At 32.3% G+C, this 19,125-nt stretch overlaps 1 protein-coding gene across 1 annotated transcript; it reads left to right on the top strand.

Annotated features, from left to right (window-relative positions):
* Positions 1-609: 609 nt before the first annotated feature.
* LOC133204712 (uncharacterized) lies at positions 610-14,976 on the top strand. The gene is made up of 11 exons (XM_061340452.1): positions 610-636; positions 718-820; positions 5,585-5,756; positions 6,805-6,908; positions 7,032-7,160; positions 8,432-8,611; positions 9,095-9,204; positions 9,444-9,561; positions 10,694-10,702; positions 11,241-11,414; positions 14,813-14,976. The coding sequence occupies exons 1-11, from the start codon at positions 610-612 to the stop codon at positions 14,923-14,925; spliced, it is 1,239 nt and encodes a 412-aa protein (XP_061196436.1). The 3' UTR covers positions 14,926-14,976.
* Positions 14,977-19,125: the final 4,149 nt, after the last annotated feature.

Below are 19,125 nucleotides of genomic sequence, written 5' to 3'. Positions count from 1 at the left end.
TATTCATTTCTTTTATTAATTTTTTCCCTTATAATCTTTTAATCGAATGCATTGTATTTCTGAAGTGATTAATTACACTAGTTAACACTTGGCTTTCACTATCAGTTTAGCTTAATCATAGATATATGGGTACGTACCAGTTAATCATACCGTTTTTTAGTCTTTGTAAAAAAGCATTGGGCGTGCGTCATCATTTCTAAAGAGTTGTCGATTTCCACATTCATATCTTCTTTTTTTTTTTATATAAAGCACATATTAGATGTTACGCAAAATAACGACCTTTGAACCTTTACCATAAAAGCAGTCTTTATATTCATGACTAGGGACAAGGTTCTACGAAAATTCGTGACCTTTGAAACTTGGTCCCTTTTCAAGAAAATAACTGAACTGAATTTAATTAGAGTTGACGTGCGAACGTCATAAAGTCAGACACAAATACTTTCATGATGTAAAAAATATAATAAAAGAGCTACAAAATGCACTAAACATGTAATTATAAATAACAGAAAAATGAATAAAAACAGGCGCCATCACAGCAGATATGACCTTGTCAGTCATTACTTTACTTAAAAGAAAAAGGTCATGTTGAGGTCACAATAATGATCTATAATGAATGAAAACCATGTTGAAGGAAAAGTAAGAAAACCTTTTTGAAATGCATGTAATGAAACACTAAAATGTTTAAATAAAACTAAGAATATCGTATATGTGTAACAGAATGCACCAAAATGGTACCCATTTATAAAAAGAAATCCGACATATGGTAATGGTGCCCTCACAGACTTTCCTCTGCACTCCCTTTCAGAAACCGCTGAGGATAGTAAGGGGGGGGGGGGGGGACGTGAGCTAATCATTTGTCCACTATATATATTTCTATGTAGAAAAAAGTAGAGAAAAACGTGATATGAATGTTGATTGATATTCACATTTTTTTTAAAAATCATATATTTTTCTTTTATCATGATAAAAATAATACTAGTTGAAGGATTACGGGACTGACAATAGTTCCAAGTATTTCTAGACCTTTTGGACTGTGCTTATAGATGTCTTAGCACTATACAGTCTTTAACAAAGAATCATTAATCATATCGGTGTGTATATATATCTTTCAATTAAATTTGGCTTGTAAACAGACAACCACATAGAGTCACATCCATTTTAAATCTATCATATACCCTGTTTTGTTTGTTTTTGCTATATAGCAATTTTATTATGATGACGGGGGTTGGCTGTTTAATATAATCATTTTCCCCACTTTTTCTTGAATTACACAATTGTTGTCCATGGGTTTCGCAACAATATAGAAATTACGTAGAAACAGGTGGCAAAATTCGTTCCCTTTAGTTTAGAGAAAGCCTTTTCATGATTCTTTTTCATTAAATACACAAATAGACGAATACAATAAAGTGCATGTGATTTATTATTTCATTTCTAAAGCAGACTAATAATGTGCATATTATTTGCTTAATCTAAAGTTCTTTTTATTTGATTAAGTAGTAAGACAAAATGCAAACAGATTCCGGAGAAAATTACAGCATTTGTTCTTTAAACTAAGCAATAATCTCAGATCAAACTAGGGGAATATTGCTTTTCTTTTATCTAAATAATGAAACCATTGTATCCATGCAAAAGAATGACAAGTCCGTTTAAATCATGAAGAATGAAATACAAACAGTTTAACATGCATAGACGATTTCTAATACATTTGAACTTCGGTATCTCGAAAATCTATATCTCGAGTGCCATGGCTACTAGAATATCAAAGTGAGATGGAATGCCCAACTAATTTTTATGCCCCCGTAATCGAAGATTCAGGGGCATCTGTTTTTGCCCTGTCTGTCCGTCCGTCCGTCTGTCTGTCTGCAAAAACTTTAACCTTGCCCATAACTTTTGATTGTTTGGAGCTATGGCTTTCATATTTCACATGTGTATTCCTTGTGACAAGACCATTGTTTGGGTACCATCATCTTTGACCTTTTAATCTTGACCTTGGAGTTTGACCCAGTCTTGCAACATTTTACCCAACTTTAACCTTGGCCATAACTTTTGAACGTTGTTGCTAGGGCTTTCATACTTCACATGTGTAATTCTTGTGACAAGACCTTCCTTTTGATACCAACAACTTTGACCCTTTGACCTTGACCTAGGAAGTTGACTATTTTTGAACAACTTTAACCTTGGCCATAACTTTTGAACGGTTGGTGCTAATACCAACATTTTTTACCCTTTAACCTTGACCTTGGAGTTTGGCCTACTTTTTGAAAACTTTAACCTTGGCCATTACTTTTGAACAGTTGGTGCTAGGGCTTTCATACTTCACATGTGTATTTCTTGTAACAGGACCTTTCTTTGGCCCATTGACCTTGACCTTGGAGTTTGACCTACTTTTGGAAAATTTTAACCTTTGCCATTACTTTTGAACAGTTGTTGCTAGGGCTTTCATACTTCACATACGTAATCCTTGTTACAAGACCTTACTTTGGATACCAACAACTTTGACCCTTTGACTTTGGAGTTTGACCTACATTTGAAAAACTTTAACCTTGGCCATTACTTTTGAACGGTTGGTGCTAGGGCTTTCATATTTCCCATGGGTATTCTTGAGAGAAGGCCTTTCCTTGGGATATTAATTTTGACCTTGACCTTGATGTTTGACTTAATTTTGAAAAACTTTAACCTTTTCCATATCTTTTCAATGGTTGCTGCTAGAGCTTTCATATTTCTCAGGTATATTCCTCGAGACAAAATCTTACTTTGGGTACCAACATATTTGATTTGCATTTGAGAAAGTTTAACCTTTTACTATAAGTTGCCATACGGGGGCATCAGTGTTTTACAAACACATCTTGTTCTTCATGTATTTTATCCTTTATATCTCGAATCCTTTGATATCTAGTTTTTTCTCGACCCCATAAAGCTTGAGATAGCAAGATTTGACTGTATTTCAATGTATTTTCTACGAGACAATGCTTAATGAAAACAATTAAATCAAACACGATGACAACTAAGACTTGACCTGTATGCCAAGATATTTTTGCAAACTCTGATACTTTAAAGAAATAATAGTTAACACATTAAACGTGATGAATATTATACTATAATGCACATCTTATCCACTTATATTGCGGCAAACATTATCAAATACAGGAATGCTTTTAGGTATTTTAGAATTTAATGATTTATTTTTTACTATCAGTAAATCTTTAGGTAGCTCCAATTCTATACAAATTGATATACTTTGTACTTTTAAGGACCCTCTATACACTAAAGCTAAAATTTAATGTTTTTTGGACTTTGATGAAATTATATTCTATAAAAATGTAATTTTTGAGCTTATTTATTTCGTTTTCAAAATAGGGTACCTAGCATTTATCTCCAGGAAAAATGTTCAAAGACAACGAAGTATGGATAAACAGCAATTACTGCTGTTTACTTAAGTGGGAAAAATACAATGTACTTGCAAACAAAGTGTTCAGACCATTTATCTTGGTTAATTTAAATGCTTGGATTGATTACAAATTGAGTAATATATTGTAGATTTTTGATTTATTTGATATTAGATCTAAGTGCAGATTACACTAATTGCAACATATTACCATCAATTCAGAACTCTTTTGTGTGAAGTGTAGAGATTTTGAAAGTTTGATTTTTTTAGTCATATTTAAAATAAATCAATCTGTACAAATAAAGCCTCGTTGTTGATGATTCTTTAAGCATTTGAACATGAGGTGATCATAGGAGTCTTTCTGTACAATTTATTGAATATCTGATTTTGAAGTATAAATTTCGACTGCACTTTACATTTTTAAGGACGAGGAAGTTTAGTTCTGTCTTTAGATTTCAGTCATGAATGCATGATGTAACTTTACAGATTTCTGGTTATGAAGAATTAATTTTAATAAGCCCCACCCAGAGTTCTCCATGACTCTTTTTACGTTGTACAATACACCACCGTAATTATTTTCCGCTCTTCAGTAAAATAGCGGGACTGTAAAATTTAAAATTTTGGAAACAGTTAAGTACATGTATCTTGTCAATATCAGTGAAATAGTCCTGAAGATGTGTTATAAGTTGATACGAGTACATGCATTACCCAGGCTCTAATATTCTTAAACATTAAATTGTAAAAAGGAATTAACCTCAGTTAACAATATTTTTTTTGCTACGCCAAAGTTTTTACATGATGAATTATTTTTCCATTAGAATATAATGCTTTATACGACTTTTTGTATGTCCCCAACCCCTGCCTTTCACAGAGGTTCAAATGTTTAATTTCTTTCTGTTTCTTATGAACAAGGAGCCATCTACTGTCAATGATTGGCTTTAGTTCATGCTATAAAATATTAAATCAATATTGTAGGAATGTAGAAGTAATTTGTATATATTGTAAGTTTTAAATAAACGTATTCAAAATTTCAAATAGTCACATAAACATATACAAATCAATTAGGGGTCCCAGTGTGGCGTATACCCCGGAAGGTAAATAAATGATAAACGACTCTTTTCATTGCCAAAAGTGGTGACATTTGTTGGAACTCTGGTCTGTTTGGAAGACAGGGGTAATTATTCATGAAAAAATATAAAGGACTTGTGAATTGTATACAATTCGAACTTAGTTTTAAATTTTGCAGTAATTAACATTCAGTTTTTGACCTGATAAATTGACCAAAACCGTTCACATAATTACACTTCTACATGTAAAAACTAAAAACGCTGCATGCTGCTGACAGTCATTTAAGAAATAAACAACGTTAAAAAGTTCACTGGGAAATGAACTTGGTTGGTCACGTGATCAAATCCTGTGAAGCCCGAAGGTCATATACAATATTATCGGAACTAAACGGAAAAGCTATATAAACTTAAGTTAAGAATTGTAAATAAAAAAAGGTTCCGTTACCATCAGTTGCATCAAAATACAAAAAAAAAAATATTATTGTTATTATTTTTGTTTAGAAAATCTCAAAGCATGTATTTCATTTTTAAACTCCAGGGCATATTTTCTTGATATTAAGTGATTTCTACATAATAGCAATGATTAAGATACAATCCACATTTGGAGAAAACAAAAGCAGCAATTTGGCTAAATAGCCAAGCAACCATTTCCATTGTCATGTTCCCAGCCAAGGGGAGATAATAAAAATATGATGGAGTCAATCGCAAGGGACACTGAGACAGAAAAGTTGAAACTTAGGAACAAAAGATTTCCGACATAGTTAATTCAAATTTATTTGTTTTAAGCATATTGTCCTAGGAATAGGATGAGGCAAAAATAGGGAACATCTTTGAAAGAAATCTTTAAAAATCTTTTTCTCAAGAACACAAGGGTCATGATTGTTCAGATTCTCACGTTACGTCGTAGTGCTTCAAAAACATAAGTAAATGGTTATTATTTTATAAAATATAACAAGGATGCATATAAAAGCATGGCAACAAAAAATGTTTAAGTAATTTACACAAGTTATATTGCTTAACATTGCTTTTATTTTGGGCTTTAAACAATCAATGCTTAACAAACAAAATGCTTTTATTTCTCACAAGGTGGTAGAATAATTAAGCATATGATTATCAATTTTCGATTTTTCAGATTGTACATGTAACTACCCCACGGACCTCCAGAACGGAGTCTGGTATGACAGCAATAAAGGTCAGCTGACTTATACAACTAATCAAATGACAGGTTACACTTACTCATCTTACAATTCCGGAAGTTCAATATGGACCTGCTTTCTGATAGACGGCGACTACGTCGTGTCAAAGTATGCAAATTATAATCTGTCTAACTCGTTTATCCATGATTTTGAAATATTTTCATTTTCATTGCCATCTGATTTTAATGACAAATGATTATGTCCTAGATTGTTTGAAGTAAATTTTCCGGGATGTAAAAATATATAATAATAAATAGATGAATATGGCGTTTACGAATCGAGAATGTTTTATGAAACCAAGGTCTTTCCTTATTTTTGTAGCAATGTACCATTATCACCTTCTAATTGGATTTATGCCTCTCACTATTCTATGGAAGAACAATTTCTAAAACTATTCAGGGATACTGACAATAAATTGATGATACAAAGATAAAACATCGTCCCGGGGATAGATTGAGGCCTGAATTCATATTCCAATATGGTTTATATACCTAATACATAAGATTTGTGTCATAAAAACCTATGCGTGGCCATTTTTGGTGACCTTATATTTTGAAGTCGTTGCGCATATGATGTCAGCGTAAGAAATGAAGATTAAATTAATTAACTTTAAACATGTCGATTGCTAGCTAAATTTAAGCATAAAACTTTTTTACCTTTACTCTGCTAACGAGGCAAGTTATTGATAAACAAGTTAATGAAACAAGGATATCAACATTCTCGTTTGAAGTCATCATTTGGCAAATTTTATGGTCGATACAATGACCTTGTCAGCACATACAACCTACCATTGAGTCAAATTCTGACTGACGTTTTTCATACTAATTGTTAGGTTATCATTTAAACACTGAACTGTCTACGGATTTTTCCGTTTTTCTTCCCGACCATGACAAGGAGCACACGGCGGGTGTGACCGGTAGACAGGGGATGCTCACTCCTCCATGGCACCTGATCCCAACTCTAAATTTTGAGGTCCGTGTTTGCTCTGCTCCAAATTTGTATCGTTTCTTTCGAGTTCGTTATCTTCATATATACGTACAATGTGAAGACAAATAATTGGTGTTTACGAATTTTTTAGTAAGTTCTTATGTGTTAATGTGTCATTTTTGTCATGAACTAATTATAGTATTTCTGTTTTTAATATTTGTAATTTCAGAGCCAGCAGTCCAATAGATGTATTTGGTGCTAACTTTGATGCTTACATATGTCAGTTAATGACAAAAATAACAAGTTATTCCTATTCCTATTACATAGAGGGAGGTAATATTCTTTTCTTTCTCCTAGTCAAGAATACAAGATTATAAATAAATGATAATGTATTTTGAAATTATGATTTCGATTGCTTTTACAAGAATATATTGCTTTTGTGCTTAATGTTCCTAGATAACCAAGCGAATGCAAATGGTGAAAGAATGAACATTTTCATCACTGGAGCAGCTGTGACATTAGCTGAAGCATGTACGAAGTCGGCTTCTATTCCAACAGAAGAGTTTCATGTTCTTGTTAAGTCAAGTATGTATTGATCGAGCATGACAACATTGTTTTGAGAGGTACACTGAGATTAATCTGTTGTAAATGTGTTTTTACTAATTTTTAATTGTCACTTAGTGCATATGATTTATGCGCTCTTTCAATTTCTTTCTCAATCATTAGTTACCAAAAATAGCAATTGATCTTTATTGCATGGACCCTGAAGGTCCACGCAGAAAATATATAAGCGAGGTTAAACCGGATGCTATGGGGGAAGTGAGATTGCGCATGCCTCAGAATAATAAACAGTTCGCCCCTAGGACAGTTTTGCCCTCGTGGAATAAGAACTCGCCCATAATTGAAAACTCGCTTGTTTTGTGTACATTGTATTTATTTATTTTCAGCGTATTCAAAATCAGAATACTCTTATATACATATATCCTAATTTGTAAATAAGAAATATTCTTCTACTGATAATTATGGTAAAAATAATATTTACCAGCTAAGATCGGGGTTTCTACGGTACAAGCATTTCAAAAATTTAGAGATGTCCTCTTTCTTCAACAGAAATGTCTTCCCTATCAAAGTTGTATTTTGTGTGGATTTGTCTTGATGCTGTAGACATTATGTTATAATTCAGCTTTCTGTTGCCAGTCATTGTATTGTTTTCTTGACTATATGCCAACATGATGATCAATAAATTGAATTGAATTGAAAAATGATAAAGATTTCATATGGCTTAACGGCTTGAATTAAAAACTTAATTCGACAATTTAACTGGAAAAGATAGGACATACCTCCAGTTTGTGAATCCAGGCCGCCCGTATTAAGCAATTTCAGTGGGGAGGGGGGGGGGGGCAAAATAACAGAAATTCTTAACAAGCGAAAAACATAAGGTCATCAGACATTTCTTGAGGGGACACGACCGTAAGTTTCTATTGTATAGTTTTTACTGGCAAAATTATTAAGAGGGCACAACTGTTAATAAGAGTTCTTGTCTATAGTAAAATATATACTGGCAAAATGATGACCCTCTCCTGGTCCATATTGCAGTCCTTTTTGAAGGACAGTAACTTGTACATATTTATAATTCACAGATTAAAGGTTGAGGCCAAACCAATAAGAACTTTACTTGAACTAATATTCCCTTTATGATTAGGCCTGACGTCCTTCTTGAATCTACTATTCTCTCACTCACTGAATTCATGTCGGAAAAAGATTCTTATTTACATTTTATTCAAATTTATATAAGGTATTTGTATCCCTCTGCCTTTAAGATACACTGTTGTGCAACTGTTTTTATTTTCTTCCAGCAAATATGGCAGACGTCAAACAATGGCTGCCAACACCGTTGCTAGGCACATTTGAGTACACAAAAGTAACTTCTGCTGGTGTCTCCTCCTGTGGTACAGGATCTGTCTGGGACGTCTGCAATAACCGTACCACTATGACTTTCAACATGACACAGTGCAATTCAGTGGTTGCCTATTCTCGTGAGTTTTCCATATACATATATACATATTCATGTATATATTAACGTTGGGCTCGTATTTTGATGTATTTCAAAATCAAAGAAATCCCTCAGTAATGAATTATTTTCCCAGATCTAGAGTCCGTATGGACAGGGCAGTTTGGGCTCATGACAATAATGCTGTAGACTCAACACTTATCTATCTGTGTAAAACTGTACTCTTTTGGAAATCTCTTTTGAAAAAAATCATGCTATTTCTCTAGAGTATTTGAAATATGCGAAAATCTTAGGCATGTATATGTCTTTAAGTCTTGGAACAAAGACCTTGACTTTAGGTGAATGTAAGCTAAAGAAAGAGTCAAAATTTAAGCCAGAATTCGAACAAAATGTTAAAAAGAAATAAAGAAAGCCAAATCTATTTCACAACATTTGATCTGAAAGCTAATATGCACAGCTAAGTAATGGCAGTTCCAATTCAACTGCAACAATTTAATTATATTCTCAGAGGGAGAAGTTTATGGAGTGACATCTGTGACAAAAGGATCTACGTACTACGCCCTAGTAGTGAATCCAGGCACTGCCGATGACTCTACATATTTCCGTTTCACGTGTATGGTAACTATCAGTTTCCCAAGCTTATGTAAAAGGTGACAAAGGTCAGTTTTGATTATCATGTTTATGTAAAATATTAAACAATATTGCATTTTCTACTTAACTAAGATAAACGAATATGTTGAGCGATGGAGGGAAGTGCGAAACTTATAGTTTGATATGAGAGGCATCAATAAACAAGAAAAAGGTCTTATATTTTTTAAAAAAAAAATATCTTTAAAATCCGTCACAATTAATTCAAGGCTGTTACACAATCTGGAACCACTGTGACAGTGGTAGAAAAGAGCGGAAGTTGTGGGCCTGGACAAAATACCACATTGGCTGGAACCGGGGGCTCTAAATACACGATGACGCCATATGGTAAGGATAAATACTAATTTTGCTAATATTTATATAATGTAAATAATTTTTAACGGTGAAAACTGTAATTTATTTATTGAACAAAAATGATATTTTGCCAGTGTGAAAGAATATCAGAAATGCTGCAAAAAAGCTCGATTTTCCTTCCCTTCAATAAAATACTCCCTGGCCTGTTATAAGATAGGGAGGGTAAATAAACCATCCTGACAAAGACTTAAAACTGACCAAATTTCTCCAAATATGTTGTTGAAATCAATGTTTACAATATTTTCAATTTCACAATCGCTAAGCTGTGACGTCTCAACCGCTCAACTATGACCTCACAGTCTATGAAACGGGAAAATCAAAGAAAGGTGATAAACAGAAAATTCAATATTTTGTAATTGAATATGGAATCCATTTCACTTGTGAGTCAGGATTTTTTATATTTTCATTCATGCTTAGCACTTAATTGTGGAAATATCAAAAAATCCTGGCCCACTCGTGAAATATATTCCATACCGAACTACAGTGTACCAAACATTAGATATTCTCTACATGTGTAATATTTCCATCAAATATTAAGTTTCAGAAAGAATGTGGAGTTGTTTTAGAAGAAAAAATTGGAGAATGCAAAATTAATAAATGGTTACATGAAGAATAGATAACGTGTTTTGTTGGAGTTAAATTCAGTCTTTTAAGGTCAATTTAAACTTACTAGTAATTTGGTATATTTGTGTTATCGATTCATTAAAAAAAAGATTCCTGCAAGTAACGTATAATGGCGTATTTATAATTTAAAATGATTTATAAAATTAAATAATTATTCGTTTATCTGGCTAATACCATCACCAACATATGTGAAAAAAATCTAAAGGTATAGCGCATTTTAACTGCGTGCTGCATTAAATTTTATGATAATAGACACAAGAGGCTATAATTAACCTGAGAACACGAGAATGAGGTCACTCAGAATTTATTTCCCACGATTTCAAATAAAAGACAAAATTTGATTTAATTTGAAGCCCTGATTACCCAAAATTACTTGCATTGCTTAATGTAAGAATGCATTATTACTCATGTTAATCTAAGGATTCTGTATAATTATATGTGTCTCGGGAAATTCTTAATTATGTTTTTTTTTTCGTTGTAGTAACCTGTCGTAAGTATGATTACGATATTTGAAATTCTTAAATGTGAACACAGACATACTCGTATATCTGTTCTTTAATTATCGAAAATATATTTTATAGAGAGTATTACGTACTAAAATCCATATCATATGTCATATGAGCCAAAGTGGGCCCTTATCAGCACGAGGGCCGAAGAAAATTATCTCAATCAAATAAAAAAAAATAATAAATATCAAATTTTCTGACAAACATACCAATGAAAATTAAATAATGCAAATAAAGATAATTTAAAACATGGTCAAGTAAATAGTGCAAGCTTTAAGAGGGCTTGGGGAGTTGTGTCCATTTTCAGACTATATTGATTTCCTTTAGAAGAAGAGCTCCATATAAGGATATTCAAAAATGATCATATTTTAAAACTAAAATGTATGAAATTTTTCTTTACCAAATGATAGTTGACAGCTTAAGATATCATATCTAAAAAAAATTAAGTTATATTTGATGGTTAATTTGTTGACCCTCCAGCCTCCTTAAGTTGTATTCACAATAAAAATTTATCTTTCATAGCATTTACCACTGACAGCCCAGCAGAGTCCAGCAGCAACATTGGTATAATCGTTGGAATCGTAATAGTTTTACTTATTGTCATAGCGGCTGCTGTAGCAGGATTTATAATTTATAAGAAGAAGAAAAAGCAGATCCATACATATGACAAACAGATGGAGGAGAACGCTAATGACCGTAAGATCTGACTTCGGTTTTTTCCCCAAATGATCTTCAGCCGCTATTTTTTGTTTGTTTTGAAATATTTTTTTTAGGGATGTCAACGAATAGTCGACTATTCGACCATCAGTCGAATGGACCGACGATCGAATAACGAAACGACATTCGAATAAATAAATTCAATAAAAGAGTGATAAAGAGTTGGAATTCTCATCCTAAAATTGAGAAACCGTCTTCCCTCAGACACAGTCAATAAAATTATTTTCCTCATTAAAAACTGCTGACTTTACATGTAGAAAGTACAGTGATTAGAAACGCTTCACTTCCGCGTGAATTATTGTCAATTAATGTTTTGTTTTCATAATAAAATTATCTCGCCATACTGCGCTTTCTTTGTAAAACTATTAATTGGACTTGATCTCATACCATGTACCCATAAAAGCCGTGACATGTTTGGACACTACGATAATTATTATAAAATTAATATTCTTTTACATATTTTAAAGACATTTTGATAATTGGTACAAAAAGTATATTCAAATATTTAACATTATCAAGGTCACCGTATGTGCCCCCCCCCCCCATCATTTTAATAAGCTTTAAAAAAATATATCACACAGTCATTATTTATGCTTCCTAAAAAACCGACTTTACAGACCAATTTATGAACATGATTGACGGTGAAATCCTACATTTTGGAGAAATTAACGGTCTATATTAAGTAAATATAAACACGCTATCCACATTTTAAGTCCATGTGAACATCTGTGTGTAACATTTTATGTAACTTTTTAATCAATTTAAAAAAAAGGGGGGATTTGGGATTTGATATGTGATGTACCATTGAAGTTTGAAATAAAATTTTAGTTTCCGAAAAAGTTTCGAATATATTCGACTGTCGTTCGAAAAATGCAATCGAATATTCGACTAAAGAAAATAAATATTTTGACATCCCTAATTTTTTTTTTTATTTCTTGGATAATTGATTGTATTTAAAAACGAAAAGCGATTAGTGCATATTGTGTTAACATCAATGGAAGTTTGAAAACTTATCGTCACGCGTGTTCTATGTTGTTATATCGTGCTGCATTGCTAGTTTGAAAGTTCTGTAAAGGAACTTTTCTATCTCATAACTATTTTTTTTTTTTGTGTGTCTGAATTCCAAGTGTCATACATTTCTTTTCTTAATAGAGCAATCTTTCCTTGAAATATACTCTGTCATTTTGATTACTTATTTTTTTGTTGTCCAAAATATGATTATTGTGTTCCTTTCTCAGTCAAGGACAAAAGTTGATGCAGGTGCGTTGTAAATGGTATGGTGTTTGAACTTCTTTTTTTAATAACTGAGAGTAGAAAACGTAACCCCGCTATTTTCTATACACCAATATTTAACAACATTACAATTTTGTTTCGATCTAAAGGGTAAAGGGATTAATTTACAATACACTATTGATTATTTGACTTCCATGCATTTTTTTCAGCCATTACAAAGAGACGTCAAAACTGTTAACATACGGGGGCTGTCTGTTAAAATTGAGGACAACGCGTTTCAATGAAAATATAAAGCTTCCAATAAGCTGGCATTTCCAGTAATTTAATCCTTTATTTTATTATTTTCTTTTTAAAATAAAAATTCAATGAAAGGACTGTATAGCCAGAATGGGTTAAACTTTCTCTTTTCAGTTTTTCTTAATTTTTTCTAATAAGGTTTACAAATTAATTTTGAACGTTTAGAATCAAATTTTATGCATAATAACAAGCAGAGAATTTTCCGTAAGTAACTTATCAAATATTGATTTCACAGACGTATCCTAGTTTTCAATCCTACATGTAATTACATGTCCGAGTTTCTAAAAGAAACTGACCAGCATGAAAATTTACATGTATGTAATTTGTGTAAGATATGCAGAAGCTTTTTTCCATTATGTTACGTTACTTTGCTATAATTTATAGTTTCAGTATCCAAGCCACCATTGTATAGGTTTGAATCAAAACTAGTTTCACTTGTGTCCGTCTCTGAACTTTCAAGTGCATGCTTTATTGACTGAGATCAAAATATTTATAAAGTACAGCATATATGCATTGTATAAATGCTGTATATCAAGGCATTTGATGACATAATTTTGTTCTTTTTATCAAACAGTCAATTAGTATCTTACAGTAAGTAGCACATTTTACAAGGTCTTTCAAAGAATTTTGAAATGAGATGAAATTTCTCAATGCTTACAGCCTCTTGCATATGAGATTAAAAATGTGTCCTCGTCTTTTTTCTAGTATTATATATTCAGAAATAAAGCTTGTAGACGTCATTTGAGTAGGATTAGAGTAAATGTGAAGTGAAATTGGATTGAAAACCTCCCATATTTTCAAAAAAGTTTTTTTCTCAACGTAACCTAATCAACACTTTAACGGTTTCAACTCTTTATTGTGTTTTTGTTACGTTCTTGTATGAAAATGTTTTTTGAAATCAGTAGATATTTTGATCTCTTCCTTTTTAACAGCACCTGCAAAATGATTGCCACAATTCAAAAGCTTAGAGGCGATAAGCTTATTTCTGGCCTTGTGACACAACTAAAAGTGTAGAGTAAAGAATGTGTCATGTTGAGTTAGCTTAATAGCCCTTTAATCATTTAATTCAATGCATGCATAAACCTTATTCATTCTGTATTCAAGAAATACGTGTGAAGTAGTTTTCTTTCCATGTATAAGATTGTGGGTGTTTTCTGGATCCGAAACTTTAAGTAGTATAATTGTTCTCCACTTCAAATGCAATTGAAAATTTGAATATATCCTTCTTTAAATTGCAATTATTGAAATACTTAAAGCTGCAAAACTGATTTATTAGACTTTACAAAGCAAACATAAGCTTTCGACATATCAATATCTGGCTATATATGTGTATTTGTTCCTATTGTTATGTTTGTTGGAATGTCCGATTTCTTTTCTTTTTAATATTTGTTTAACCATTATTCGATTTAAAGATACCAGATCTTTAACAAAATACCTTATTTATCGTTTCCACAAAAGACAAAATATTGACCTTCTTTTCTTAAGTAGTATTTTTATGAGATATGTCAAGCAGAAATTCTTTTTTCTTTTTCTTTTGTTCTTCACGTTTCGTTTAATGATGTAATAACTAAATATGAGAATGAAACATGATTCTTTAATTCATTTAAACGCTTCAAAGGGTGCATTTACAGATTTATTTAGATATCATTCGACGATTTAATTTGAGAGGAGATAAATCAGTTGATAATAACAGTTGAATGAGTACAATCTTATTAATGGAACATTAGAAAAAAAAAAAACAAAACAAAAAAAAAACAACAAACAAACAAACAAAAAACAACAACAACAACAAACTTTGGTATAACAGTTTTACAAAAGTATTATAAAATTGTATGTTGATATTTCAGCGGGATACCTGCATAGAGGTTATACAAACCTACCAGACAGTACAACAGGTTTAACAACTAATTCAGGTGTAAATCAACCAGACTCCAATGGAAAACCAGCGATTTCCAATTGATAGGATGGAAAACGACGTTCTCCACAGTCATTGGATGATGACTCTTGTCGGAAAGATTCTCTTCCATAAAAAAAATCATCTCTTGCGAACAGTTGAATTTTTAGGATTTGTTCAATGTCATGATTTAAAATAAATAAAATAAGTACCCTGTTATATCTTAGATGAGAATAAACAATGTATGGTGTGTGTTCAGTATTTGCATTTTAGCTTCTAAAAGTGACTAGATTTATTCGCAGAAACCAAATATTTGTAAAGCCCTCTGGCCTCAGAGGGGTTTTTTTTTGGGGGGGGGGGGGCACACGTGTTTTCTTCAATGAAATCTTACGTTGATCCTGTGTTGAATTCTGCTCTTTAAAAAGGTACAGAAATATATATATATTCCCATTATGCAGTATTACATTTAACTTATTATGTCTTTCACGATTAAAATGAACATTCTGGTTATTTCCAGAATTTATAAAGAGTTCTTTATTATTTCATTTTTTTTAAATTGTGTGTATTTTATACATTTTTAAATTTTAATTTATCAATGATTGTTTGTATTGATATACTTGAGTGAACGTTTTTTTTTTTATTTATTTACAGTGTTGCAATGTTTTTATTCATGTGTGCCAATCACTTGTACTTATCCCTATATTCGGAAATACACGTGTTAGAATATTCATGAAAGAATCCTTAAATGCATATACCATTACATGTGATAAATCTTCAAACGATCATAACGCGAAGGAACGAAGTATAGAGGGCTAGTAGTTTTACCAATCCATCGAAATTGGTACGTTTCATTACCGTATACGTTCGAAAAACTAGTAAAAAAAGACGGTGATTGGTTTTACAGTGATGAGACTATTAAGTATGACTGTTGATTTGCTCATTTTTTTTTTATCATTTTAATACTTGTAGGACTTCTTCTGCGCACTTGAACTGATATGTGATGTGTTTCAATTGACACTTATATTAAGACAGTGATAAAACCTTTAGGTGGCAGAGGATCATTTCGGATAAAGTACCGCTCAAAAATTAGGAAAAAATAGAGAAACCTAAGCTTTGAATGCATATTTTAGGCGATGTTATTGCTAGAATATATTATGTGTACATTTGGATGGATGTTGTGGCATTATGTATTTTATTGATATATGACACTTTAGTGTTGCATCGGGATTTCCTCAGAAAAGCGGGGTGGGTTCATAGGATGAAGAGGTTCAGTGGTATGTGCAGGCGTTGGTCTGCATTTTGTGGGGTAGCACAGGCCTGGAAGCTGTTGCGGATCTGGCGAAATAGTGAAAATAGGCTAAATTTTCATGAGATTTTGAGACTGTCCCTGTGCCATTATTTGGGCTCAATGTGCATGTTGTACATGTTTTTTTTTATTCCTAAAAGCTTCAAATTCCTCAAGGGACAAGAACATGCTATTGTTACATGTAGACAGAATTTACAATTTTCCAATACACATTTTACAAGCAGCTCAAGATTAAGGAAAATGTCAGCCAAACGTTTTGATTGCCAAAAAAACCCTGTCCTCTGCCACCTTAGAACTGAAAATGTAAGCCCAGTAAGCTATTTGATGTCGATTATTAGAGCTTGTTTAAGTCGAAATTTACAGGAAAAATATTTCTGATAGTTTAAAATGATGGACTGTTATTTCTAAAAATGATGGCGAGATCAAGTGTGAATTCTTCCTTTGTTTGCAGATATTTCCCATATCTCTTTATTGCCAAGAGTAACTTTGGGCAAGAAATATTTTTAATTCCGTTGAGAGCTGGGGAATCTTGTATTACCAACACTTATTCAGCTGTTGTATGTTATTAATAATAAACAAAGATAAAGTTTTACTGTCTGTAAAGGAGACTTACTTTTACAACAGCTTTTCTTTAATTAATGAACATATAACACTAGTACATGTGTGAAGATATTTCATTTTGCAAAAGCTGGTAATCTTTAGTATGCACAGATTATGTATCAACTACAGGTTTGAATTTTTACATGTAGTTTTAAAGATGTAGATACAATCAAATTGCAACATACGGGTTAAGCAGAATTTACCATTTGATGTAATGTAAATCTGAGCATGCTTTGATATGTTTCATCTAAAACAAATGAAAGTGTAGTCTATTGGGACTGAAAAAACTTGAAATTATTTCTTCTGATTTTTAAGACTTTTCCCCTCAGTTTAATCTGTTTGTAGAATTCACTTCATATATTGAACGCACAACTGCAATCACTCCAGAAATTATTCTGTTAAAATATACCTTTTGTTAACAACCCCAGTAGTGTTTAACTGAGATGAAATAGTCTAATACAATGTATATACTGTGTTGTGTTACTGTGTGATGTGGACTGCATTTGCCTTTGTTGTTTAACAAAGAAATTGTGTTACTCTGGTCCATAATAAAGCAACTCATGGTCGACATGGCATTATTATTAGAAAGTAAAATATACTGCATTAAATTTGTTTGATATATTTCTTTGTTTTCTTTGGAAACAATTGGACAAAAATAGATGTATGAAATATGAATAGTGAAATATTTTATTACTGTAAAATCACTTATTTTTGTCGGTCAAATTTTCGTGGATTGAGAAAAAATATTGGTTCGAGAGGATATATACAATTTTACCATTCATAGGGGACCTGAATTTGTGGGTCCCTTCATACCACGAAAAAAAACTTAAAAATTAGTGATTTCACCATATCTTGGGGGTAACGGTATTCAGAAATGCAAAATTACTAAATAATTTACAAATCTGACATTATATTTAATGTGTTTTTTGCCTTTTCCTAAAGTGATTTTGAAATAGTTTCGTATAACGTAAACATATATCCAGAACTTTATAATCTGAATCTCAGTTTTCGAAATGCATCATTAATTAATGTTTGTTAAATAATAATCAAAATGCTGAATATTCAAGAGAATACTATTGTGACTTTAAACCATCTAATATTTATGTATCGGAAGCATAATTTCAATAGTATTCAAATATACTTTGTTACAAAATCCAAGGGTAAATCAAAGAAAGTGACAAGGAATACTGATAAAATGAGTTCTGAATTTGATAAATGAAATGTATGCATGTAAAGGAGGAACCGTCCTGCTCATTTCATTAGATAAATGATTTTTCACATTGTTTTGAAAGTGGCATTGCTTACTTGGAAATATCTCTAATATAAAAATAAAGCAACAAGGTGGTACAATGAATTCGTTGTGATAAATGCTGACCTTTCTTGCTGTTGATATTTGTATACTTGTTATTTTAAAAATAATAATTCTTGAATAATGTTTTAATAAGGGTACTAAGAATTTTTTTCTACAATTACACCTGCAGTCTTCAGGTAATGGCCTGTCGTTCATTGAGGCCCTCTTTTTGAGAGGCGCAATATTCTAAGACACTGTCATGATGATAGAACGCCTGGACATCTAGGAGTTCACAAAACGTTGGCTCGAGTTCGACAAAGATATTATTGGCCAGGCTTACAACAGGATGTAAGGCAATGTGTTACAGGATGTGATACTTGCACTATGCGCAAAAATCCTAATAAGGAGAAGGTGTCACCCATGGAAATCGTACTCTCGCCAATGGACCGCATAGCAATTTATATCTTTGGTGAGTTGCCCATAACAGAGGATGGGAACAGATACATTTTGGTAATCTCTGACTATTTCACAAAATGAACAGAGGCATTCCCAGTGCCAAACATGGAGACTAAAACTATAGCAAAATTGATATAGTAGAAGATGTACATAGTTGCAAGGTTCGGGACACCCAGAATAATCCATTCAGACCAGGATAGACAATATGAAAGTGAGCTCTTTACAGAGATGTGTAGGCTTCTGAATATACAAAAGACAGGAACCACACCTTACAACTCACAGTCTGATGTGATGGTAGAGAGGTTCAACAGAACCTTAAAAGCAATGCTAAGTGCCTACGTGCAAGAAAATCAAAGAGATTGGGATAGACATATTCCGTATATCATGATGGCATACAGATCGGTGGAACATAATTCCACGGGGTTCACACCCAACATGCTTATGGTTGGCAGGGAAACATCGCTTCCCGTAGACCTGGTGTATGAGTTGCCTAAGACTATGAAAGAGGAAAGTCCTTACCTTTTGGCTTGGACGCTTCGTGAGAAATTAGAAAGAGCACACAGTTTCGTGCGACTGTAATGAACAAACAGAAGAGGTACCATGATAGAAATTG

This window comes from Saccostrea echinata, unplaced genomic scaffold, assembly GCF_033153115.1.
Source record: "Saccostrea echinata isolate AGI-Se365-2 ecotype Australia unplaced genomic scaffold, CSIRO_AGI_Sech_v1 ptg000054l, whole genome shotgun sequence".
Taxonomy (NCBI): domain Eukaryota; kingdom Metazoa; phylum Mollusca; class Bivalvia; order Ostreida; family Ostreidae; genus Saccostrea; species Saccostrea echinata.
The sequence above is the reverse complement of the archived record's forward strand: the minus strand, read 5'-3'. Positions and strand labels throughout refer to the sequence as shown.

What these genes read in the sequence shown, in the direction of transcription:
- LOC133204712 (XM_061340452.1), top strand. Translation starts at nt 610, where the DNA reads ATGAATGAAAACCATGTTGAAGGAAAA. An exon ending in AAAACCATGTTGAAGGAAAA is followed by an intron (nt 637 to 717) that starts GTAAGAAAACCT and finishes TATGTGTAACAG; the next exon opens with AATGCACCAAAATGGTACCC. An exon ending in ATTTCCGTTTCACGTGTATG is followed by an intron (nt 9,205 to 9,443) that starts GTAACTATCAGT and finishes AATTAATTCAAG; the next exon opens with GCTGTTACACAATCTGGAAC.